Here is a 27,039-nt window from a genome sequence, read left to right as displayed (position 1 = left end):
GGGTGTGGTGGGGCACCGGGTTTGGGCAGCGGCCCCAGAGAACGATGCGCTCGCTCTACAATCATCATAGCTGAGAGAACAGGCCCAAAAATTTTACGCAACAGGTCCGCTATGAAAGGTTCCATCTTGGCTATGGGTGTGGTCTCAGATAATCCAATAATGTGCACGTTGTTGCGCCTTGAGCGTGCTTCTAAATCTTCGTTCTTTGCACTAATCACCTCTAGCACTTTTTCCATCTGAAGCAATTGTGTGCGTGCCTCCGCCTGCGCATCGTGTTCATCAGACATCTTGTTTTTAAGGACATCCAATCTGTGTTCATGCTTATCGACCTTTTTCTTCACCATATCAAGTCCAGTGGCCAGAGCGTCTATTTTACTATCAATGGTTTTCATACCCGCTCTTAGTTCTAACAGAATGGATGGACCTGGTGTCATCGTCCGCTCCCTCTGCCTGTCCCGAGCCTTTACCAGAGTCATTCCGATCACTCGCACCCTCTGCAGCGTGGGTCCCTCTTTTGTTTTCGAACTGGAGCTTGGCCTGTTTTGCCCATATTGGAGTGCGTGCCCGGCCTCTGGGTACCTCCAGACAGTCGCCGGCCCAGGTCACCAGCACAGACAGCCACCTTGCAGTCGTTTCCGGTCTCCTCTCAAGTGAGCACACCCCCTATCAATAAGGCCGTTTCTCGTGGTCACCCACTAGTAGCCACCAGCAGTCCAGATCAGCTCTGCACAGTCTCCTCTGGGCCCAGCAACCGTCGGTGCTCCCTCCAACCCCAGCCCTCGAGAGGTCCCTCGTGGCCCCCTGCCTCCGCTCGTCTACTAGTAAGGCAAAACAGGAGAGAGACGGCTGCCGAGTAGTACTCCCCCTCTAAGTGCCAGGGGCCAGACCAGCCTCGACAAAACCTGCCTAGGCGCGTCATGCAGGTCGCAGCCGAGCTCGGCCCTGACCCGCAGGCCCCACGAGGCGCCAATGCCCCTACGAGGCCCGCACCTCGCGAAACCCGCGACCGCCCGGACCCACCAGGCCCAACCCACAGCAGCGCTATACCTACCGCAAGTCCGCTCCGTTCAGCCCTCCTGTGCTTCTGTCAGCTGCCGGGTCTCACCGAGCGGTCGGCCACTCCAGATCCGCGCCGAATGTTGTGTTGGGGGGGGGAGGGTTGATCGTCTTCCCTCTACTCCGGAGATCGTTCACGCCGGCTCCAGCGTCTCACTCGTCAGTGGTGTCTGTGTCGCTCATGCACCGCCAGGGTCAACATCGGGTGTGCTTATCGCAGCCCAAATCCGGCTATTGCTCGATCCCAGCCAGCGGGCTCACTCTCTTCAGACCGTTAGGGCTGCTTCGGAGATCGGCGCCATTTTGTAGCACGGCCCGCAACTTCTTATTCGGCCGCCACAGGCATATCGTCGGGGCCAGGAAAGCACAGATCCCACCCCACTGTGCCCTGTCCGTTCATGCACACCCCGGGGGGTTTTCACGGCATGCCTCGGGGGGAAAAAGGATGGTAATCGTCCAGTAAATGTTCCGGCGTGCGGAGCTCCCCTAGCAGGCAGCCATTCCGCTATGCGCCAAAGCCACGCCCCCAAAAAGGTGGTATATAAATGAAAGCTAAGAATAGAACCTCAGTTTTCCGAGGCTTATTTCTAGCAAAATTGTGCTAATACGTATTTCATATAACATTCGATACATGGGTGGATGCACTGGAACGCCCAAGTACCACCCATGTAATGTGCCTACATTGCGCAACGTAAGGCAGGGCAAAGTGCTGACTTTTTGTTTTTTTGTTTTCAAAGCCACACAAACAGGATTTCAATAGTACTGTAGATCGCAAAATAGATTTGCTTCAAGGTTATGCCAGAAAAGTGATACAACTCCAACTCAAAATCTGGGCCTCAACTTATACATTTATTTTTTAAAACTCAGCCACAAATAAATTGGCAACAAGGAGAAATGTGAAAGTAGACCTGTTTCTGCTTAGTTTGCAGCAAAGTCTGAATTTTTAAATATTTGATAGGGTTAAGGCACCTGCTGCAGAGATCTTTGTGTTTCCAGTTACTTTGATGGAATAGTAATAATGATAAGATAACTCTGGAGATTTACACATTTGCTGGAAAGATCTGTGTTTTGTCTCGTGCCAGTTTTGACTCAAAGTAGCAGACTAGGTTAATGCGTCTACTGCAAAGCACATCATGCAACATGAAGATAACATATTTTTATTTTATGTGGCTAGGTAAGTGGGTTACTGCTTTTAACACAGAGATCCTTTTGTTACCTGCAGTTGCATTGTAATCCTTCTGAAATAGCACAGTGAGCTATGAATGATGATATGTGACTCCTAAACCTTGTAACCCTCATTGTCCTATGTAACACATTTTGTACATTAATTTACACACTTGTATGATTTATTGTCAATATAATGCGTACGTGTTATGTAAAGCGCTCTGCCACCCTGCATTGGGATGAATGGTGCTATAAAAGAAATACAAATACTGGTATTTAAATTTGTGTTTTGTACTGGGACAGAGCAACGCATCTGACCGTCTTACAGTACATACATATCTATTAAATACGGGGTCTGAACAAAGTCAACATTGTGACTCTCTTAAGTATCTGTGAAGTGCCATAAGCTACGTGGCTTTGTTTCCCTTCCACTGCATTTGCACCTAGATGTGAGGCTACCGTCAGCTCCCAGCCTGGATAATTAAACAAAAGGAGGCCAAATGGACCCTGAAGATCGGCCTACGCGATGGCCCAGCTGGAGTCTCAACCTGCACTTTGCTGCTTGGAATGAAAGCAGACAACGAGCAGGCACTGCTGAATGTGTTCTGGTGTTTGAAATTTACACCGGGACGAGTTCAGCATTTCTTACAGTGGGCCCCAGCTGAAAATAGTGGGTGGACGCTGTCCACCCGCATGTACCCCGGCTTGTGCCCTGAGGACTAGCTCCTTGCATACAACTCCATCTATGACCCATTTCTTCATCGTTCACATTCCCTCCGCCTATTGAATTTTCATGTCTGTTCCACCTTTGCCCTGCTGTACCTCATTCTGTGTGTCTCCTGGATGAGTGATAAAAGCATTTCAGTATACCAACTCCAAAACAATTACATTTGCCAGTGCTTGTTAATTTTTCCATTTCAGTTGATGCAATAAAGCAGCCAAACTTGGTTCATCTGCCGAATTCTACCTGAACTGCAATAACGCTGGGTCTCAGACATTCACTTCCTTGTTGTTTCACAACCACTGAGGTTTCGTGAGTTCCTTTCTTCGTCCAGCTGACAAAACCCCTTGTAGCACCACTACAGCAGAGCGGCAAATACATCTATATTAATCAATCAATCAATTCAATGTTTATTTTTGATAAAATCCATGAAACACAACATAAGAAATGATATAAATACACAATGTTACATTTCATTTGACAATGGATTAACAGTATCTAACCTCATTAAAGAACATCACGATTAAAAAGAGCAAATCGAATACAAGATCAAAATGTAATGCATTATTGAAATAGTTAAAATAGCGCATACGGGTAAATTGCATTATGGTTCACTGAGATACCCCCACTGCCGTAGAAAATGTCTATTATCAATATAGAGGTCAAAAACCTGTCCACATAATTTACTATAAAATCATCTGTATGTGATCATAGGATGCTCAGAGCTTCTAGGTGTTGTCTAACCTCCAACTGGCGACGGACCGATACAATCCATTTTCTACGCGGGGCTCATAGGCTTGCAGAAGAAAAGCAGATGGGGCACCATTTCAAAAGCTTTCCTACATGCAGGACAATTGTCACTCCCATTGCTGCCCCTATTCCAGGACGTACAAAAAGACTTAGGGCTTGATTTAGATCTTGGCAGTCTGGTTACTCCATCACAACGTTGACAGATACCCCATCCGCTGAAATATAAATCCCATTGGATATAATGGGATTTATATTTTGGCAGATGGGCTATCCATCACCGTTGTGATGGAGTAATCCGTCGTCAAGATCTAAATCAGGCTCTTACTAGATATAATATTGTCCGGAAGGCCAATATCCTAAAATACCTTCCACAATTTTTCACGCGGGTTCAGGCCAAAGGCCGATCGAAGATCAATAAATGCAATGTATAGATTCCCTTTAGCTGCAAAACCTAAACACCTGATCTGAAGTACTACCCGTAGTTCTAAAGCCTTCTTGCAAATCTGACAGGATCCTGTGTTCCTCTATCCATGTCAGAAATGTATTCAATGCCTGTCAACAGAATATTTTCGGAAAACTGTCTCGTAGACTTACTGGTATATAGTTGAAAGGATCAGCATGTGCACCTTTTTGTGTACGGGACTATTTTGGCCCCACACAACCAGTCTGAAATAGCCACCCCCTCTGGAATACCATTTGTTAGGATATTTATATAAAAACCCCAGGGTTGCTGGTCAGAGATATATAAATCGTCTGGAATGTTGTCTGGGCCCTGGCCTTCCCACTGGTAGTGTCAAGAATGGCCTTATAGGTTTTCTCAAGCGTAACTACTAATGGGTTGATCCATCCCTTCCCTTTTAGATGGTCTTTAGGCAGAAGATTTAGTGAGTCTTTTTCAGATATTGAAAGGTTTTTAAATATTCTTCCCAACTTTGAGGCTGGATGAAGAACTCAAATCTTTTCGTTTCATGCTTGCTACCATGTGCAACTATATGCCAGAATGTTTTGTGATATACTGTTTTCAGTGCTACAGTTAAGTCCTGCCAGATCTTTCTTTACCATTCATCCTTCTCCATCTTGAGTCCTTGTGTAATTTTCCCTAGGGCTTTTGATGTCCTTTTGGCCCATATTCTTAATTGACTTAAGTAGAGAACGTTTTGCATCCTTACATTTTTTATTAAACCAACTTTTACTGCTATCTTGCTTTCTTGTTTCTTTCTTTTATCTCCAAAGCTAGTAGAGCTCTTAGATCACCCTAGAACTCCTCAAGAAAGGATGCTTGTATTTCACTTATGATTTCAAGTTTAAGTTCTATTACTGTTTGAGCAAAGTCTATGCTCCTTGTATCTGGTGTATTTGGTGTTGAACCAGGGTTATGGAGCATATTTCCCCCCAGGGAACTAGGGTTGTTGACCACTTCCTCGTTTGCATGGACCGCAAATCTTTTTGTACTGGTCACTGCAATTTCATGGGGTGCGGGCATGGAATGAAGAATGCTGTGTTGTGCCTGAGCATCAGCATGAACTAGAGCTGTAACATTGTGGCTTCTAAGTGATGTCTGTGGCTCAGTGGATATTTGAAATTTCTCTTGACGTCTGGTGAAAAGTTTGGCAATAAGCTTATCTTTGATAGGGGCAGATACAGGGGACTGAGGCTTGAGCATTGTTTCGAGCTCCTCTATCATGACATCTATCTCACTTATTGTACAATTGATGGATGCTTTCACCTTGAATTGTGACTGTTTCTTTGGTTTAGCAGCCTCCTGTGGTACATTTATTTATTTTTATTTATAAAGTTTTATAGAGCGCGAACCAGACCCAAAATAGGGTATCAGAGCGCTTTACATCAGACATAAGGTGAAACATTCAAAGGTGAACAAATGCATACAGGGAGAAGAAAAAAAGAAAATAGTCTGCGGGTAACAGGGAGTATCAACATTAAGAGAGCTTGTTCTGAAACACAAAAAGGAAGACCATTCAAGTTCGTGTGGGTCATCATTTCTCTTGGCAACAGTGAGAAGAATGTTCTGAACCCAAGACCATTTACATAAAAGCAGGTCATACATTATGCGCAAAAACGAATAACAGTAGTTTGGGGATTGTCGCTCTTGTGATGTGGTTGTCTTAAGTTACGGGAGGAATTGCTCATCAGGAATAATTTTGTTTCCTTTTTGAAGAGAGGGATAGAGGCGATTTTTCTGATGTGTGGTGGGAGGGAGTTCCAAATTCTGGGAGCAGCCCCAGAGAATGCTCTGTTGGAGGTTTTAGACTTTTTGAAACGTGCGGGTTTCAGGAGTAGATTGTTTGCACTCCTTGAATGTCTGTTTCCTCCAGATAGGCTGAGTTTTTGGACTAGGTACTGAGGGGTGTTGTGGTGTAGCGCCTTATGGGTGATGCAGGCCATTTTTAGGTGGATTCGTGCTTCATATGGTAACCAGTTGAGTGCTTTCAGGTGTGGCGATATGTGATCAAATTTCCTAGAGCCTGTTAAAAGTCTTGCTGCAGCATTGAGACAGGCCTTTAGCGGGGCGGTTGAGAATTTGGGAATACCCGTGAGCATGAGATGGGTAAAACTCAGCAGTCAAATGATTGGTGCTGCCCAATATGCGCTAGTTAGATACATTCTTACAAAGACAGTAAAACGAGAAGAAAAGATTCCTCGCATCAATATGAGTAGGAGATATGTTGCTCAAGGCACACAAAGCCAAGAGGGCAACAAGGTCTTTTTCAGGTTCTGGCGGGCACCGATGGTCCCGCTCTTGGGCCAGGCAGAGCCCTGGCTCATCCCAAGCTGCAGGTCTAGTTGGCCTTGATATGTGCTGACCTTCAGGAAGGGCCCACCTCTTTCTCCTGGGTGGTTGTCGGGTTTGTGGTCCTGTTGCGCCCCAGTAGCCCCAAACAAGAGGAGAGTGTCCCATGCCTCGGCTAGCGCAGGCGCTTAATAAGCGCTGTCAAGACATGCCCTACCTTCTTCTCCTTGTTGGCTGTGGGCGTTGCTGTCCTGTGCTCCCCAGCAGACCCAAACAAGCAAAGAGCATCCCACACTGCTGGTTGCATTGGTACTTAATAAGTGCTGACTGTCAGGAAGTGCCCCGCCTCCTTCTCCTGGGTGGTTGTCGGCTTTGTGGTCCTGTTGCGCTCCAGCATCCCCAAACAAGCAGCGAGCCTCCCACGCAGTGGGTAGCGTAGGTGCTTGAATAAGCGCTGACTGGCATGAAGTGCCCAGCCTGATTCTTCTGGGTGGTTGTGGGCATTGTGGTCCTGTGGACCTAGCAGCTCCAAACTAGCGGAGAGCTTCCTGCGCTGCGGGTAGTGTTGGCGCTTGCGCTGCGGGTAGTGTTGGCGCTTGATAACCGCTGACTGTCAGGAAGTACCCCACCTCCTTCTCCTTGAAAAATGTGGCCGTTGTGGTCTTATGTGCCCTCAGCACCAAAAGAGGGGAGAGCATCCGGCAATGCTGGTAGCATTGGCACTCGATAGGCATTGACTGGCAGGAAGTGCTCTGCCTCCTTCTCCTGGGTGCTTGTGGGCGTTGTGGTCCTGTGCTCTCTAGCAGCCCAAAATAAGTAGAGAGCATCCAGCATTAATGGAATTAGGGGTATGTGTTGGTCAAACGATTTGCAAAGGTACTTGGTAAATGTTTTTCCCTGATACAAGTTTGAATTTTTGCACAGTTATGTGTGTTTTATTCCGACAATCTTTGTTTCCCCCTTAAGAAAGTTGAAAATTTGTATTTTAAGTCTACTGTGGTTACTGTCTTACTGCTATATCTGGTGTGGTGCTTAATGCTATATCTACCTAGATCTTCCTACAAGGACCCTTTGCAACATCGTGTCATGTTCCTTAATCGGAAAGGTAATCTCATCAATCCTGGTCATTTTTAGGTTTGTATGACATACTAGTTGATCCATTTTTTCCAATACATAACACATACTTAGCCATAATCTTAGGTCAGTCTCTTGGTCTTGAGTGGATAGATATGCTGTCTTTCTTACATGTTGGTCTAGATTTGACTTGGCTTGACTTGATGGTGTTTTTCCTTTTTCTTCTGTTTTTTTCACCCATGAGCATATTGGTCTTACAGTGTTCTGACTGGGTGAGTTGTATTCTATCACCGCTGCTTGTATGGGACTGTTTCTTTTTTATGTTTCAGCACCCCATGTATACCTTGTTTGTTCTTCTGCCACAACTGCCTGCTCTGTACTTACGCCGCTTCCTCTTCCCTATACTGCTTGGTCTTTTGCCCCTCCCACCTTGCTCTGTATTTATATCCTGTTTGGAGAGGAATGTGCCCTGCCTGGTAAAGTGATGTGCAAACCTGTCTTAAATAACCAGGCTGTATGTGAAACTGTTGTCTGATTTTCGCAAAATCCTGCATGCATGCTGAGGCCTAGGCCCAAAAGTGACCAAGAGACCCACGGCAGGCTCTGAGGTCATGAGGAGCACCACAAGTATACTCTGTAACAGACACAAGACCTCTGTCTGTGCCATTTGGGACATGTTCTGTGAGTGGTGGTTGCAGCATATCATTTTTGAATACATAATTTTGGACACTCCTTTTTACCTCATCCAATTTGAGAAAGCAATGCCTACAGGTCTGCTCATGTAATGTACAACTTGCAAGTCATGGCCACACCCTGCGCGGACATAAGGGGCTGATTTACTAAGCACTGCCATTTGTTTGATGTTGGTGGACTGGGGATTAGTCAGTAGATTCAGTTGTTAGAGGAAGAGAAGTTTCTGAGCTTAGTCCTATCCTTTTGTCTTTCCCTTGAGTGGCCCAACCAGTGGTGTTGCTAGCGAGGGGCAGTGGGAGCGGACTTCCCCAGGCGGCATGAATTTTGGGGGCGGCGGTGAGGCCCCCTCCCCCCACTCTTACCTGTGTCCGACAGGGGCGCAAGAATCGGCAGCACCCCATCAAACCCACCCTATCTATGGCCGTCACGGCAGCATGAATCACCAGTATCTGCCCCCCCGCTGCTCTTCAATCAGACCGCCATGGGTGGCCTTAGGCCCAGCTACGACACTGGGTCCATCCAGAAAGGTAGACGGTAGCCAGGAGCAGAGCTTTACACTTATTTTGCTTGTGTTTTGGGTACTCCTACTTGGAGCTAGGGTGATCACTACCTCCTCTGAAAGCCTCCATCTTACACTAAGACTGTCTCTGCACTGCAACTAAAAAAATTGAATGGGAAATGGAACCACCGCAAACAGGTTCCTGTACTTCAGACAGTAAATTCACATCCCCTGTCTAAAAACCGTGCATAAAGATAGGGCCCATATTTTCTCACTTTGTTTCAGTTTCCAATATTCTTCACTGACCAAGCACCAGAGTACTCAGAAGGCTGCAGTAATGCAGAGCTGGCTCTGTTGATAGCCAGTCTTCTGGAGGCAAGGGGACATCACATGTTCCTTATGTAGAGATATGAGTTGTGTGATAAGGGTTCTTCTCTCTTTCTTAATAGAGAAGCACAGGTGATACATTCACCTATTGAGTCTATTATATGACCGCTTGATAAATTGTGTTCTGAGTATCTACCTCCCTCACATCCCGTAGACGCATGGGACTGCTTGGCCTCGCTACCCTGATAGCATGTGCGGTAAGGGTGTGCTGGTCTAGTTTGAAAATCTAACGGCGGAGAGACCCCAGTATATCTGAGACAAAAGACCCAGAGCCCTACTTTTGTGGCCAGTAGACCCTGGTTGCCCTGTGACACACTGAACTAGGTCTGTTGCTTCCCTCCCACATCTTCTGGTGTTTACCATTCTTCACCCTGTTCTGCTGATCCTATTCAATTTTTTTGTACATTTTGTTAACCATTGCTCGGCAGGTGCAAAGTTCAACCAAGCCACTTGCTTGCTAATTTTGCACTGGCACACATTTTCTTTTTTACTTTTTTCACTTTACTGTTGTAAACCATGTTGGAATGGTAACATTAAAATGCCAGTATAGACTCCGGGCATTATGATTAGGGCTCCCGGTTTTATAGTATTTATTTTTTGGACATTTCCGTCTGTATTTATCCATATTTCTTTTTTTCCAATTTTATCTGTATTTATCCATATTTATTTAGAGTTTTGTGGGAAAATTAAGCGGAAATTAGTATATTTCCACATTTATTTAACCAATAAATATGCACTCATGCTTGAATGACTGCCAAGTTTCAATTCTGTAAACACCCGCAGAAGATAAATCAATGCACTTATTTGAAAATATGCACATTTCAGTATCAACCTTGTGCATATCTCCTGCTGGTAAACCCTTATTAGTAAAAGTCCTTTCTTTTTTAACCCTCTTACCTATCAATCTATACAGCTATTGGCATGGCAGACAGTATTTAGAGTTATTGAAAAAGCAACCTATTTTCCGTTTTTATCCACATTTAAAAATAAATACAGACAAGATAATAAATCTTTTCTGTTTGTATTTATCTGTAAAAATCTGTAAAAACAGAAAACAGGGAGTCTAATTATAATTCATGCACATGTGTGCGTCACAATGCACATGCATGCAAGCACCACAACACATGCTTAGGCATCAATGGCCATCTTGGAATGGCTGTTCTTTAATAGAAAACCCATTCCAAAATGGCCAGCCATGCACCCGCATACATATGCATGCATCATGTACGCATTTGCATATATTGTGATGCGCTGGCTACTATTTTGGCATGATAATGGCAATGAAAAGTATTGGCAGAGCCATTAGGTTAGACATTTTGGGCGGAGAACTATTAGCTTTGCCAATAGTTGCTTATTAGAGTTGTGAGTCCCACCATCTCAATTCTAACCTCCTGTTGAATGGATGAATGACCCTGTAAATAAACCAATCGAAATGTAGGTGGTGTGCTTAGAGTTCAGTAGAGGTGGGGTAGTTGCTGTTCCAAAGTGCAAGGGTGCCTTGGTTAATGTATGTGTGAGGCAGATCATCATAAACAAGAGAAACGCGGTTTTGTGAGAGTATGCTGCCCTGACATTAACATATCAGGGGATTATTGTGGGCCTCTGCAAGAGATGCAAAGGCTCCATGTTTTAGTTGGACTCTGATGTGGTCTGGGCAGGGCTCAATGTTGACTGTGTTGTGGGCAAAATAAAACAAGAGTATGTCCTAAAGCCAACTTCTGTTCAGGAGTTGGCGCCATTTCTCGTAATAGGGGAATTGGGCTTTTCCAGTGTTTCCAAACCTAGGAGGTGGGAATCATGAGTACTCCTGGCAGAACTTTGAAGGGCCCTTCCATCATTTTAGGTAAGGCCACTGTAAAATATTAGCCATAAACTTCAGAAGTGTTGTTTAAAGTAAAGTACTGTATAAAAAATGTATTTGAACTAAGTGACTACTTGGACTAATGACCACGTAGAGCCCCAGTACTCGTGAGTTTGCTGCACACTTCTGAGCAAAGTATCCAATTCCCAGGCACTATGTGTAGGGTCTGGCAATGAGTGCCGCAGAGACTATTCTACTTTTTAGGTCGAGCCTGGGCAGCGCATGCGCTGCTGCGAGGCATGCACTATTGGAGTATGGCTTTGAAGCCCCGCCCAATCTCCACCCATATTTGTCATTGGCTTGTGCCATTATCCTTCTTAAACGCTGGCTTGCGAGTCATTATCAGGCTTGTTAGTCCCTCCTTGGTACCATCTTGTCTGCATTCGTAACCTCCCATGGCGACTGGCCCTTTTACTTTGGTTTCGACACGGTACTTCTTATTTAGTCTGTAAGCACTCTTTTTTCGAATGGGTTTCTCTACGCAGGCACGACGTGCTTTCCTCGCCATGCGCGCTTTCACTTTCAAGCAGCCCCGGACAATGAGCCAGCTTCTTTGAAGTGAAATAGGTCTCGCATTTACAAGAGTTTGAGCTATTGCCATTGTAAACGACACTAGCTTAAACTCTCGTAAATGCGAGACCTATTGCATTGCAAATGCTTGTTCTATTTGCTGCCTGTTTGGGTCTTCGCTGGAGAAGGCGCTCCTGGCGGCAGCCAGTCTATGTGTGTCTGAAAGCCCTTGACACAAACTAAGACCAGGGGAGCGTGATAGAATGCAACAGAATGTGCAGCGATGTATACGTATCATTGGTGCAGAAGGTGCAGTGGCACTGGGGCCTGGGATACCAGGGGTCCTCTGGCTTTGTTTTTTTATTTTACTCAATCACCTGGCTTGGATTAGGGTCGAAGACACTCGGTACGCCACTGAAAACCTGACACCTCCTAGGTTCTAGGGAAGTACTTACTCTCTACGTGGGTCTGTGGTCCACAGCCAGATGCTCTCAGCTTCAGCAGCAACCTTGGATAGTAAGCCGCCAGGACACAAGTTCACGCCGCGTTCCAGCTTTTGAAGAACAGATTGCACATAAAAAAATGAAAAATAATCTTTTCAGGTCAATCTTTGTGAGGTCAAGGCGCCCAGAAAGAAACTAGCGTTGCAGCACTGCTTAGCAGTCAACATCGGTCAGACATTTTTTAACTCCTTAATTTTTCTTGCGGTTTGTCCAACATCTATGAGCGGTGGGAGTGGGGGGGGGGGTGGGGTAGGGGGGTTTGCGAGCAACGCATTGAAAGCTATTCATGCGGCGGATTTGTTGTACTTTCACAGTATAATAATGCTGCATATGAGATTCATGAATGTCTCAATTATCCTTGCATATTTACACACATATTCACCCAGAGATACTTGGACACAGATATCCACTACCTACAACATAGTCTGGGCAGACACACTTTTTAAAATAAAGTAAGGAAAGGAAGCAGATTCCTGCTTCTGTCTAAAAGTTCCTTTTTTGGTTACATATTTCCAGATTTTAAGATGACCTTCACAGGAATCTAGCTAACATTCCCGCTCAAGTGGTTAATCATGTGCTTGAGGATCACAGAAGTAGATATGGGTTAGTTTAAATGATGATTAACACAGCCTCAGTTCTTCTGCACAGGAAATCTCAAGGGTCATCACCCGCCTCAATTCCGGATGAGTCAGCCTCGTCAGCAGTCTTACCGGAACTTAAACTAGACTCACACCACCTTGTTTCATTTTAGCCTAAAAAGTCAAATAACGTTTATTCCAGAATATCTTTACCTAACGGAAGGCTCAATTGCAGTTCTTTGTCATATTTTGATTTTGGTGATCTTAATTATGTGCACACTTCTAATTTATGATTCCCATACAACCCTGTCCGATTAGAGGCTAGGTCTACTTTGATAGATCACTTCTTGGGATACCATAGCGAAACAGGTGATGGAAGTTGAGTGTAAATTTGGCCTCTGCTTGTATTGTGGATAAAGCTTAGAGTGAGGCCGTAGTACAACGTAAAGCCCCATTCATATTTCATTAGGAGATTCGAAGCAGGAGAAATAGAGGTCAGCATGCTTTGGCCTGCTGACAGCCAGACTGGACCTGGATAAACGGGGGCTCAGATTTGCGTCATACAGTAAAATGGTGTAAGTAGTATATTTCAGTGGTGTAACAAAACTGCAAGGGCCCCCTTGCAAAGTACATGGGGCCCGATTCACAGAACTAACTTAAGACAAAATCCTAAACTTACTACTATGTTGGTATTCACAGAAGGCACTTACTCATTTTGGTATTCACAGAAAGCACTTACTCATTTTTGGTATTCACAGAAGTTAGTAGTCCTAACTTTAGGACTCCTAAATGCCTTCTGTGAATACCGAAAGTCTTAAAGTTATGATTTTTCTCAGTTTAGGAGTAGTAAAGTTAGGAGTCCTAACTTTACTACTCCTAAATTACGAGAAATCCTAACTTTAAGACTTTCGGTATTCACAGAAGGCATTTAGGAGTCCTAAAGTTAGGACTCCTCCATAGCAATAGATAAATGGATGAAAAGAGCTGGCTGATTATATATACATCATGTTATAAAAATCAAAAGGTCTTGACTAACATCAAAATTAAAAAGTATGTCTATGTTGGGATATGGGAGTTTAAGATATAACTACAACATATCGATAAATTGCAATTTTCAGCAGTAACGGACAGGCTCATCAGATTCATTCCTTTGATATGATGAGCAGGTGATCTTTCAAAGACTTGAGCTCCAAAGTGGGGCTTCAGAGGCGAATGCTTACACTCAACATTTGGTTAGGAACTAATTACTGCACATAGCACATAACCACACTCATGTATGTATTTTTGTTGGTAAGCAACGAAAAAAGTATGGGTCCTCTCTTCAACTAGGAGCCATGGATGCGATTCACAATAGCAGGAGTAACCATGGGAGTAGACAAATAAGTTTAGGGGCATATTTCCAATACAATTTCGGAGCACAGAACTGCTGAAAATTTGCCAGCGCCATGCTCTGACATTTTCTAAACGCAGGGATATGCTGTATTCACAAGAATATGGTGCACCCTATGTTTCCCCTAGTGCTGGCGTAGAGAAAAGCTGCCTAGTGACAGCGTTGACTTCCCTGCCATCATGTTGCAAGGGATGATTGTTTATGTGAAGGGACATCTTTCTGCACATAAACAATAATGGTGATTTGCACCTTCTATGTGTGCTGCAGAATGCAGCACACATGGAAAGAGCAAAAAACGAGGAGAAATTAATTATTTCTCCTCAGTGATCCATTCTAACACCTGGTATTCCATAACATTCGTTTTTGGCGCAGCCTCAGCATTGTAAATCTGGGGCAGCTCCAAAAAGCAATGGGTGTTGCGGTGGAACGCTCACAGCAACACACATTGCACACCCTTTGCTGCAGAGGACTGTTGAAGAAAGGGGCATATTTACAAGGTGGCCTTAAGCCATGCAAAGTGGCATAGCGCTACCTTGTAAATATAGAAAATAGCGCCGTGCCACTGAAGCGTCAAAAAAAGTGACGTTCTGGTGGCGGTGAGAGCTTCTAAATATTCCCCTAAGTTTGTCTGAGACTTACTCTTATGAAGGAGTTGAAAACATATCAATTCACTGCCCATGCACATTTACAGCTCACATATATTTGTTTTTGTAAACTTCCTTCTCTTCACTTACTTCAGTTGAAGGGTTCTTCAGCGAACAACCCACTGATTTTATCCGAAAATCTAAGCGTAATATGCCTATATGTTTGTCACTTTTTTCCAGAGAGCAACATTTTCCTTGTGAAGAAATTCCTCCACTTAAACCTCCCAAAAATGTGGGGTATTTACTTTTCCAGTTGGAAACACAGGTTTGTGTATCCAGTCTGGGAAAATGATGATTACCCTCACAAGTTCAACTTTATTGGTATTTCTCTGATTTAGCATTCAAATCCCTCACTCCCTGGAAGACCCCTCCCTCTTCTTTCATGTCCCTTACCATTATTTACTCATGCAGAAAAACATGCATGCTTTTCCAAATTGTTTGTGGAAATCCAATATATTATGATGGTTAATGTCAGCTAATGTAATTAATAATTTGTTGCTCAGGCCCATGCTGTAGCAGACTTGTATGGGGATAGCAGGCCATGAACCGCAAGTAGATATCATTGATACAAAACTTCAGTGAGACTCCATGGCAGCCACATGCTTACTCAGACTTATCACATCCTCTTTTGAGTGAGGGAGAATAATGCTTTAATTGTTTATCAGTAATTGCATTACTCTGAGTCGTTCTTTCACCGTGATGAATTACAAACAAGAGGCCCTTGTATCTCCCTTCACAACTTCCCAAGCTATAAAAGGCCCCTCCTCCTCCTCCTTACTTCCTGTACCTTACCAAGCCTATTCTACCTTACAGTTAAACTGGCAGACAAGGTGGGAGAGAGGGGTTAATTATCACAGTGAGATAAGGACTCAGAGTAATGCAATTACGTGTAAGTAATCAAAGCTTTACTTCCTCTTACCTCTCACTGTGATGAATTACAAACATGAGATGTATACAAGCCACAAACTGGAACTGGAACCATAATTCAGAAAAAACTTTAGTCAGAAAGAAACACAAACCAACTGTTACACCACATTGGCCAATACTTCAGAACCCAATAGATCAGGCACATCAAGACCTTGGACCCCAACACATTTCTTACCAAGATGCCCTATGAAGTTCCGCCATTGAAGCCAACATTCCACGAGTAGACCCCCCCCCCTTGATCCCCAGAGGAAACGACATACCAAACTGCTTGTATGCCATAGTAATCACAGATCTGATCCACCTGCCTAAGGTCTGAGTAAAAGGCTTACCAACATTACGAAGGGAACTAAAATTAACAAACAAGGCAGAGGAAACCGTGAACTCCTACATCCTCTCCACCTAGCTCAAAACCTCCCTCCTGAGATCAAGAGAATTAAGAGCCACTTCCTCTGGAGACTGAGAATCTGGACAAAAAACAGGCAGAATCATCTGTTGCAGATGAAACATGGACTTCATCTTTGGAACAGTGCCAGGGTCCACCTGTAGGACAATCCTGTCATCAAATAACCTAAAAAATGAAGGAAGACAAGAAAGGGAGCCCAATTCCCCCCGGCATAAGTGATGGTCACCAGGAATAATATCCTAAGTGTCACAAAACGAATTTCCACTGAGGACAAAGGTTCAATAGGGGGATGTTTTAGAGCCTGTAGCACCAATTGCAAGTCTTAGAAAGGGCACACTACCTGAGGGACAGGGCGTCGATTCGAGAGCCCCTCAAAAAGCCTGGAAATCAAACCATGTTCATCTTCCAAACCACCCCAAGTGTCATGTCGTTCCCAATAATCAGTAGGATTTGCACGTTTGTGGGCAGCATAAACATTGGGTCTGGTGTTTAGACTGATTCCCTGCACCCCCATAGTATATGTTGGCCTAGAGACCAGTTAGCTCACAGTGCCAAAATAAGCCCCCCTAACCTGCACAAGGAGTGAATGCTTTCTGGCAACCACTGAACATGAAAATCCTGACCGCTCAGTATCGTGGTAACAGATCAAGAGCACTTTTGCTCAGTCACTTGTTAGCTCTTGTCCTCAGAGAAGTATACAGAGAATACACAATGGGATGTTTTTCAATATACTTCTTGAACCAATGTTATTCTTGTACAGAGCACAAGTGCTGTGATAATCAATAGACAGAAGCATATGTAAGTGATTTCAAGCACCAAAATATTAAATAGCAGGTATAGTTCCACCACGGTTCTAAGAACAGCGTATATATGCCAACATATAAAACAATATAGGAATTAGGCGTACTCCTGTTATGCAATCCCTACCCTACGTGTATCTAGGGTGTGTGTATGTATATATATATATATATATATATATATATATATATATATTCAAGAATCCCCCCACCGGATTATACAACCCCAATACCTGGCGGGACAGAATGTAGAACCCCGTTTTGGTCACAAACTGGACACCCCTTCCTGAGATGTTAGGCAGCTGCTTGTCTTCTCCGTCTAACTCCCGGAAACACTTATATATTTATTATAAAAAGCATCCTTGTGATGTATATACAAATTAGCATTATTATGGGTTTACAGATAGCTCTGTTGCCCCGTGGATGAAGATAGAAAGACATTGTAGAGCGTGTACAAAGGCCTTGTACTTGATGTTTGAGGCAGCATAATAATGTTGCGTGAAACAAAATGTGTAAGCAAAGCAGTTTCAGAGAAACAATTCCAACATTGTAACGCACATAAATATGTGCAAAAGGTTATCGTGAAATGTTATTGTGCAGAAAGAGGGCAATATAAGGAAATGTGCAGCCTTGCTACATGGGCCTAACTCAGGAACATAACACAAGGGGACTATAAAGCCTTCAAGGCGACTCACTGAAATTTAAGAGTGGCCAAACGAGTCCCAAATGAAACCCATCCTGAAGGAACTGAAGGACTTGAGGAAGCAAAACAGAAAAGGGGAGCAGTTGCTTCCGAGAGATCCACTTCTGAAAAGTCTTCCAGTGTCTGGCATATGAAGACCTGGTGGACAATTTCCTGGAAGCCTGTATTGAAGAAGACACTGAGTCCGAAAGGCCCTGAAAAATCAATCCCTCCTGTTCCACCTCTAGGCCGTCAGTTTGATCTTAGCGAAAGACTTGACCTGGAGAACAGGAAAACCCAGAGGGGCAGAGACCAAGTGAAGCTGCCACTCCTGACCCACCCTCATCGCTGTCAGAAGAGGAAACTAGACGCAGCAAGACCATGCTGGAGCCACCAGAATTACCTTGGCCTGTTACCCCATACCTGAATCAGAAACTTCTGCATTAAAGGAAATGGAAGGAAAGCAAAAACCAGGCAGGATGGCCAAGGACATGGCAGACCACCCACTCTCGAAGCCAACACCTTCTTTCTCCTTGGAAAAAAACTGGGGAAGATGGAAATTGCAAACACTCGCAAACATATCCAACAGGGGGCGTCCCCACATCAGACAAATCCTGGCAAACACCTGGGAAAAGAGACAAAAGTCCTGGGAGGACGGAATCTCCCTGCTCAGGCGATCGGCCTGAGAATTCAGAAGCCTATGAATATAAAGTGGCCCAGGGAGTACACATGGGACTGATCCCACAGAAAGAGCTGATACACAATCTTTCGCAATGACAGGGTCCTCTTCCCCCCTGATGATTTACATAGGACTTGGCAGTGGTATTGTCTGTCCAAATGACAACATTGTTTCCCAAAGTCAGGTGAGAAAAGTGCAGGAGAACTAGCTTGCAGTTCCCTTCAATTGGAGGACCCGCAGCTTTGGCTGACATCCAGGACGCCCTTGACCTGAAGAGGTCCCAACTATGCCCCCAACCACTTTCTCTGGCATCCGTCGTGATGATCACCTATATATGAGCATTCAAAATAACTCTATTCAAGATATTGGAGGGAACAAGCCATCCAGCTCCCGCTGTATCACCTCTGTCACTATAAGAAGACAAGGCATATCCTGCAAGCTGTGAACCCACGGACTCAGGATGAATCTCATGAGGATATTGAGGTGCCATCTGGCTTAGCAGTAGCGGCTCTTCCACTAAGGTGGAGGAGCGTCGCCTCACTGCTTTTTAGTAGTGAAATAAAGGGAAAATAAAATGATAATAACTTGCGTTATTATCATTTTTTTTTCTCCTTTCACAGCTTTGCATGAGGGGGCAGGGCAGGAGTGGTAGCACCCTCCTAAGTGTGCGATGACTGATTGGCTGGCCCTCTTGGGCCGGCCTAACAGTTTTGTGGACGTCGCATGTTCTACATGCAGGCTGCATTAAAGCCTGCGTAGGAGAACATGGCCAAGCTCCCAGTCAGTTTCTGAACACCAAAACACGGTGCTCACCCTCCATGTACCCAAAAGAAACCTCCGATCCACCAACCCCGCGCATCCGCAAAGCCAAAGCAGGGGGAAGAGCCTTTTCCTACATCGCGGCCAAGACCTAGAACAAGCTCCCGATTAACTTCAGACTTCCCCCTCCCTGAACTCCTTCAGGAAGGCTCCCAAGACCTGGCTCTTTGGCTAAATGGAACTGCTCCTTCCCCCCCCCCAGGGCCGGTTGGAGGCACCCCACTCCTAAACCCAGAAGCAGAGAGGAGACATGCGTGCGCAAGCCTGTAGAAAGGCAGTCAGACGAGAAGCCTATTGGTAATCAAGTCCCCTCCCACCTTCCAACAACAGTCACCAGCATCACGGTCACCATGAGGAATCCGTCCACAGGCGTGCTGATTTTTGCATTTTTAAGCTGAGTCTTGCTTGAGCACCAACTCTGCTGAGCACCGCAAGGCTGGAAGGCAGCAGAGCACCGCGCCTGCCCTAAGGAAACAAAAAAGGAACAGGAAGTGAGGGTGAGGGGGCTTTTATAGTTTGGGAGGGAGGCACAAGGGCTTCATGTTTGTAATTCCTCATGGTAAGAGGGACAAGGAGGCAATAGGAATATACAACACCATATTTTTAAGACTGTAATAATCTGTTTCAAATAAATATACATACATTCAAAGTATTATAACTAACGCTGTGATTTTTTTCCCCATAGGTCCAGTGTGTAGTCTGTGTGTGTCTACTTTTGGAGCACGACCTGTAACAATCTTTAGTGGCTTTATGGTGGCAGGAGGACTGATTTTAAGCAGTGTTGCTCCTAGTGTATATTTTCTATTTTTCTCATATGGAATTCTTGTTGGTAAGTTGACTTCTTTATTTTTAATTCATTCAAAGTGACATCATAATGTTGTGTCCTTTCTTTTATGTTGCAAGGTTATGCAGTACATGTTTAGTATTACTTTTACAGGGGAAAAAGAGGCATAAAGTGGAGTAACACATTTAACGGGGGACAGGTTCACATGGTCGAATCTAGGCAGGCCTGACCTCTCTGTCCAATGAGTTATGGCACAACAGCTTAGTGGGATGCTAAAGACAATAGGGAGATCGGGCCCTTAGAGATGCTGGGTTAGCCCTGTGTGTACTGCATGCACACCTGCCAACCTAATCAACATTTTCAATATGTGGGAGAGAGTTGGGCTTAAAAGGGGGTGGTGTTTTTAACTCTCGCTACCTAAATAGCCCTGTAAGGGTAATGTAGGGGGTGGGTTAATGGAGGTGTCAGGACTTAGTGTCCATCAATGCCTTAGAAGCCTCCCTGTCCCCTTTAAAATACAAAACCAAAGGCTTGTGAGCCCGCTTCCAGTGTCTTTTTTACAAAACAAAACCCTGCATGAACTCTAAGGATGCCAAGCCTCTAGCATACAAATGAGTGGAACCACACTCTGTGTAAGGTTTCAAATTCACCCTTCGCTCGCTGTTTATCAGCTTTTCACCAAGTGATCGCGTATCAAGCTTGATATTGTGTTACTCATGTGGCATTGTGAATGTTGACAGGCCTCCCATGCCATGCTGATATGAACGACAGTCTTAGCAGAATTTCAAACTATTAATCAAAGGAGGGGAATGAACCATATATGTCGATATACCAGAGTCTCAGAGAAATTGTCTCGGAGACCCTCAACCACACATTCACAGTTTGCGATGTATATTATCTCCGCTTGTGTGGCTTGGTGGATAGTGTCATAATTGGGTCTGTCACTTGAGTGCTCTATGTTCAAAGTGATGAAACCATCCTCCACCAGGGTGGAGGCTGTCTGGATGTTGACAGTAGTGAGAAGTTAAAATGATATCCTGTCCTGTACAGAAAATTCTATTGAGCAAAGAGAATCAGGATTGGGATAAGGCTAAAAGAAAGAGTTGGCGTTCAGTGGATAAGTAACTCGTCTCAAACACCTAGTGGTCGGGTCTACATGTTTTGGCCGAGAATTGTCCCTACTAGTCTTTTGGCCGTTGCCAGAACCGAAGGAGTAGAGGGCCTAAAGTTTTGAGCATGCCACACACAATGCAGGTAAGTATATTCACTCCACAGATGGCGCGGACGAGGGAGGATGCGAGGATTTCTTGACTAGTAATGGTAGTTACATTTACCCCTCTTCCAGATCGGCTCAGGGGGCATTGACTCCTACTTATTCCAGCTCACGAATCAGAAATATTGATAGGGCTGTAACTTTAATCCCATACCACATAGGTCTTAGACTTTTTTCACCTGTATATACACATTGCACATATTGATGGCAACCTTAATGAGTGACAGAGGGATCTGACCCCGTCCTGACGAAGAGGCAGGCAGCCTCGAAATATGTTGACATTACCAGGAGAACTAGCTCATTGTTAGCTTTGGTTTCTCCGCCGCACCAACTTTAATACTAGCCTATGACCAATAAAGAATTTTTGCTTTCATAAGGCCAGGTATTCTTTTAATCTCACTTTTCCCATTCACCCCTGACCCTACTTACACTCACTCAAATACACCTCACATAGCACTTACAATATCTAAGTGCTCCTGCGTAGTCGCTAGTCGTAGCACGCCCCGTCCCGCAGCGGAGTGGGAAGACCCCGATGATGAAGCATGACACCAAGGGCCTTTTTGGTGTGTGAGGGGTATTGCAACAAATACTGTGTATGCTTGTCATATCTTGGCTCACAGGAAACCTCTTAGAGGTGGATCTTGTTGTTTATATATAAGTATATTCACTCACCAATGACGAGTGAATATACTTACCTGTATTGTGTGTGGCGTGCTCAAAACTTTAAAATTTGGTGTTATGGGCACAGACTTTGGCCCTTAACTTTAAAAGGAGTTCACATTACCCGATGGGATGCCAGAGGACTCAGACGGAATGCTTTAGCCTCGATTGGAGCTGACTGATGCAGAAATGCTGCATGTCCCTCTCATCCAAAAGCGTGACTTCAGTCATATAACTCTATGCCAGATGCTGGGACTGGAGGACTAAGCAGACGCAGCATACCACGGTAAGGTAAAACTCGCTTTTCATAGACCTTAAACACCCTAAGATGAAACATGGACTAGAACACTAAATAAAAGCTCACTAAGATAATGGGATCATAACACATTAAACAGGCAAACTATGTATTATTGTGCAAACAATAGTGGGAGGAAAACATTTGCAATAAGTGACCAAAGCTGAGGTCAAGAAATTGCTAGCTCTGAAATGTTTATAGTTTTCGACATAGAAAATGATTTGAGGCCATATGTATTTGCTTTTTTTAGGTTGCAAATGGCCCGATTCGCTGAATCAGGCAGTTTGCAACCAGAAAAAAATAGTTTGCCATGAACCAAACCTTATTTTGCAATTCGGTAACCTATTACTAAATCGCAAAATGGGTTAGCATTTCGGTATTCGGAAGGGGCATGTTAAGGGCGTTCCTTCCTAATAGCGACTCGCAGTGGTATGTGTGAATGTTTTGTGCCCAAAATGCAGCCGCAAAACATTCTCATTTTACTGCCTACTTCAAGAAGGTGGTGACTCATTAGCAACTGGGAACCCCTTCCCATTTGTAAGTGGTTGTAAAAAAGTATTTTTAAGAGCAGGCAGTGGTCTCACGGACCACTGCCTAATCTTAAGAAATGAAAAGAAAATGTTTTTGTTTTTGAAATGCATCCCATATCCCTTTAAGGAAAACGGATTGCATTTAAAAAGCAAACAAAAGACTTTGCTCTATTTAAAATCAGTCACAGAAATGGTGGCTTGCTGACCCCGGCAGGCCACCATCTCTGTGATTTTAGCGATTCCCAATGGGTCGCAAATTGTGACATACTTCATGAATATTAATGAGGTAGGTTAATTTGTGACCTACTGGGAATCGCAAACAGTGCAAAACACACTGTAGTACATAACTGCGTACGATTACCTAATAGCGAATCGTAAAAATTCGCTATTAGGTAATCGCAAACCTGTATCTATGTCCTTAGTGTTTCACCATACTTGTTTTGCTTGTAAAAGAAAATCTAGAGCTTCCTTCTGGAATGTGGGCATGCTTGGATATTACAACTTTTGCACTTGTAAACTGGGTATAACAACAGGAATTGGTGTTCTTGCACTGATTTCCAAATATGTTTTCTAATTACGAAGTGACAGGTGACATACCCAGTTGAAATCAGTTTATGAGTTGCGCTTTACCTGTGCTGCTCGGTTTGGCTGGTAACTCCTTTTATCGTCTGAATCGGTAACAATATGCCTCGCAAGTGAGCGCTTTTCAGATTTCAGTTGTTCTCATATGTCTACCACTGTGCTGTGGTCTGACCTTCCAGTAAACCTTTTGCAGCAGTTCTCTGTTGCAGCTAAAAGTTAGCCACGGGCTATCAGTGTCTTAAGAACCAGAATAGAGTACCCCGTGTTTGTTATGTTTCTGGAGGCTACATGGATAATTCCATGTAGCCTCTCAAGCAAAGGGTGTCATTCACCCATACCCGTTGCGTCGGACTAAGTTGAAATGGCCCGGATGCAACGGGAAAGATAATAAAGAGCCCTGGAGCCCGCATCTCGAAGCAGTTTGTGCAAGAACCACACTCCACGCTGTTACTTGAAGCGTAAAAGGCCATTTTATTAGGACAATGTTGCAATCCTTTAGACTTTATTACATAGTACATAAATGCAATAAATATACTTTCCCCATCCCAGACCGACTCATTCTCCATTCATCCTTCTCAAAACCATCTCACCTGTTTGACTCTTCCCCATTCACTCGGTGACCTCCTTCCTCTCCCCATTCTCCTCTTCACTTGCCCTCCGAGCATCCTCTGTTAAATTTCCTTCATTGCCTCCCGGGCCCCGCTATCAGTCACCCATGTACCGTTCTCCCCCCCGAGGGGTGGATCCGTCCGTATGTGACTCACCACCCCTCCAAAGTACCGTAACGTCTCTGCTCTGCAACCTGCCCTAAACTGGCACGGTCAGACCACAAGCCCATTGCTTAAGACCTGTAGGGTGGGTGGGTGGACACAATTTGTCTAATTCCCCCCTGGTGGTGCTCAGGTGTTAAGAAGAGGCTTATTCTCCTCTTCCGACACCTTATAAAATCTCCCAACTCTCGCCCCTTCCTCCTCTAATCCCACCCACACCTTGTCCTTTCCTGTCTTTGCTCAAATTCCCAAGGAGAAGACTGGTCTGCGTCCTTCACTTCCCCTGGGGGCCGCATTACATAACAATTCTACTGGTGTGGTGTCCATTATTTTACACCCGTACGCCAGGCCTACACGCATAACAGTGTTCAAGAGAAATGGAATCCTTAATCTACATTTTTTGATGAATTTTATCATCTCTGTTGCCTTTTGGTTCAGAACTTCAGCTGGTTTGTGATCCCTTTGTACAGTTTCATGAATGTGATCCATGAGGTTGGGTCTATGTTTGAATTTCTATATATCCAGTTTCATCCATAGCCTTGCACTTTCCTTGATGTCAGAAGATTGGCTGCAATCCATGAACAACAGTAATAAAGGCATTTTTACCTGCATGCCTGGTGCTGGAAACTATCTGGCTCACTATGGACAGGCTATTTTGGAGGCTGCCTTGTGTGATTTTTATGGCTTTGTGTTCATCTATACGCTGTGTCATGTGACTCAAAATTATGTTAATATAGATCTTCTGATTGACATCGGTAAGGCTAATCAGTTGACTGAACTCCAGCTCTTCATTTAGTTCTTGGAACAATTACACTCCTCATCCTAAATTTCCAGAAATTGTCATCAGATCTGAAGAGTTTGACTAGTGCCATTAGTCTTTCTTTCCCCCAGTCATTTAGACCCATAAAGCTCTTTTGAAGAATCATATTTAGTCCTGTAGTCTATCGTAATTTTATGTATTTTATAAGTTTTCTTACTGACATTAACAAATTAAACAACTGTGCACTTTTATCACCAAGGCATTGTCTCTACTATGGTGTAGTTTCTTGTATTGCCCACATTAAATTTCGGTCCTAAGACACTGGGTGATATTTGTATCGGAATCTGATTGAAGGGTTGAGGTTCTTTTAGGGATATCTGCTTAAAGTTTTAAACAATCCTTCTCTACATTTGATGTTCCCTAGCAACCAAATATATTGATTTCATGATGATGTTTTTTAGGTGACAACCATTCTCAGGCCCCAGGTGCCCCAAAGACACATGAAATCATGACCCTGGAATTGAGGCTAGGAGTGACAAAAATGGCTCTGTCATGAAAGCTACAGGCAGACATTGGCCTCTCACTGCACTTTCAAACTCCAAAATCCAAAGTATGTAAACAAAGCTAAATCTGCAAAAGGCTTACAAATGATGGTGAGCAACAGACCTGCAAAAAACGAATGAAGAAGACCTCTTGCTCATTTTTTTATTCTGTTTGCATATTTCGTCAGATACTTAGACTCTGTTTTCCAAGGTATGTAGAGGGCAACCACATTTATTTTTAACTGATTGATGATCAGTAGAAAAAGACAAGTCAGCACATGTATTGTGACTAAAAGGTTTAAGGACAGCTAATGGTTACGACTCAGCGGTCGGAAAAGAGACAGCCATCCTTTTATGGTCTAAATATATTTTGACTGAATAAAGATGATGAATGAATGACATCCTTCTGGTTGGTGATCCCATGTTGCCACATTCCACATTTCCAAGTCAGATGTTTTAAAGACCACACTTGAGCAGATCAGTTTGTGAAGGTTTAATATTCAAGTGAGATCGTGAGACCCCTCGGCAGCACCAGCTCCTTCTCCCAGTTCTCTCTCCTCAGATTCACACTATGTTCTGGAAACCCATTACCTCTGGAACTGGTTGCTACCAATAATATACATTAGAATATAACATATCCTTAGAAAAAACAATACACTGCTTGACAATATTCTGCATAACGGAATGCATACACAATGTAAATCATTTTTACAACACATGCTTGAATAAATACATGGCAAACAATATTATTCCTTATTGAGCCAGGTAATGATAACAGCAGTGTTGATTACTCAAGTTTACGATATTATAAATTATTCACACACATAATCAACTCACTTCTTTGTCCATTTCCTAATTCTCGGACTGAGTCTCACTTCAACCTCTCAAGTCTCAAATTGATGTGCCCTCATGACCCAGGTTTGGCGTACCAACTCACTGCATTTAGTCACCTTTCTTAAATTCCACCTCTTACTATTCTCCAGCACCAATGAACACTTCCTCACTTCAAACACCTCTTTTGGAGCTGATCATTTACTAAACCCTTTCTTCCCAGCACATTCCAAAATCATTTTCGCAAAATCACAGAGTATCATATTTGAATCCATTGTTACAGCAATACAAGTATCTAAAAACCCACTCAGTGATTCATAGATGTATACACACATCTAATCACTCACGCGAACTCCGCTACGCTGCCGAGACTGATACTCGGATTGAATCCTTGCAGATCAGATGCCGGTCCTTTGAACTTACAGCTCGACGATTTTCTATCGAGTTTGGCGAATCCAATTCCCAACAATATACCGAGTATTCAATTGCTACATACTTCATTTACTTTCCTTATGGATAACGCTGTCTATCGATAATGATATTGTCATCTGCGGGTTCCTATATACAGAACGTGTTGGTTGTACCATGTTTACACCCTCATCATGATTCAGCTATGGACTAACTCCGTTTGATTTCACAAGTGACTTCTGCTAGAGACGTCTCCACTATCTTCCTTCAGTTGTGCCTGATACAATAGTTTGGCCATCCGTTTCCATCAAGTCTGCCGAGTGGGAGTATTAGTTTACTTTCCACCTCTAACAACCAGCATCTTGGTTTGTGTCCTTGTTCCCCGTCCTGATGAAGACCCCAATGCAAGGGATCTATTTCTGCCTGCGATCTTAACAGGGGTCGAAACGTCGACTTTTTATGTTTATCAGCTTCATTCCAATAATCATGTTAATGAAAACACATATGAAGCATGTTATTTTGTAGTAATATCCTTGAACTTGTAGTCATTGACAAATTGAATCAGTCCATAAGTCTCTGATTACTTGTAGCCTTTGGCTCTGTTTTTATGTCACTTACCCTTCCTACACCACATTAACACTTCCCTTTTCCCCCTCCTCTTGGGCACCCTATCAAAATTGTAAATGTCACATTTAATATGCTTGCCCGAATAAGTGGC

The 27,039-nt window shown here is 43.9% G+C and overlaps 1 protein-coding gene across 1 annotated transcript in view; it reads left to right on the top strand.

The window, feature by feature from the left end:
- Positions 1-27,039, top strand: part of SLC16A9 (solute carrier family 16 member 9) — a 307,892-nt gene that overhangs the window by 201,857 nt on the left and 78,996 nt on the right. The window contains exon 3 of the mRNA XM_078642646.1: positions 19,572-19,715. Within this exon, the coding sequence (XP_078498772.1) occupies positions 19,572-19,715 (144 nt within the window). The remainder of the gene's footprint in view (positions 1-19,571; positions 19,716-27,039) is intronic.

Source organism: Lissotriton helveticus, chromosome 5_1 (assembly GCF_964261635.1).
Source record: "Lissotriton helveticus chromosome 5_1, aLisHel1.1, whole genome shotgun sequence".
In the NCBI taxonomy this organism is placed as follows: domain Eukaryota; kingdom Metazoa; phylum Chordata; class Amphibia; order Caudata; family Salamandridae; genus Lissotriton; species Lissotriton helveticus.
This window is presented reverse-complemented; position numbering and strand designations above follow the sequence as displayed.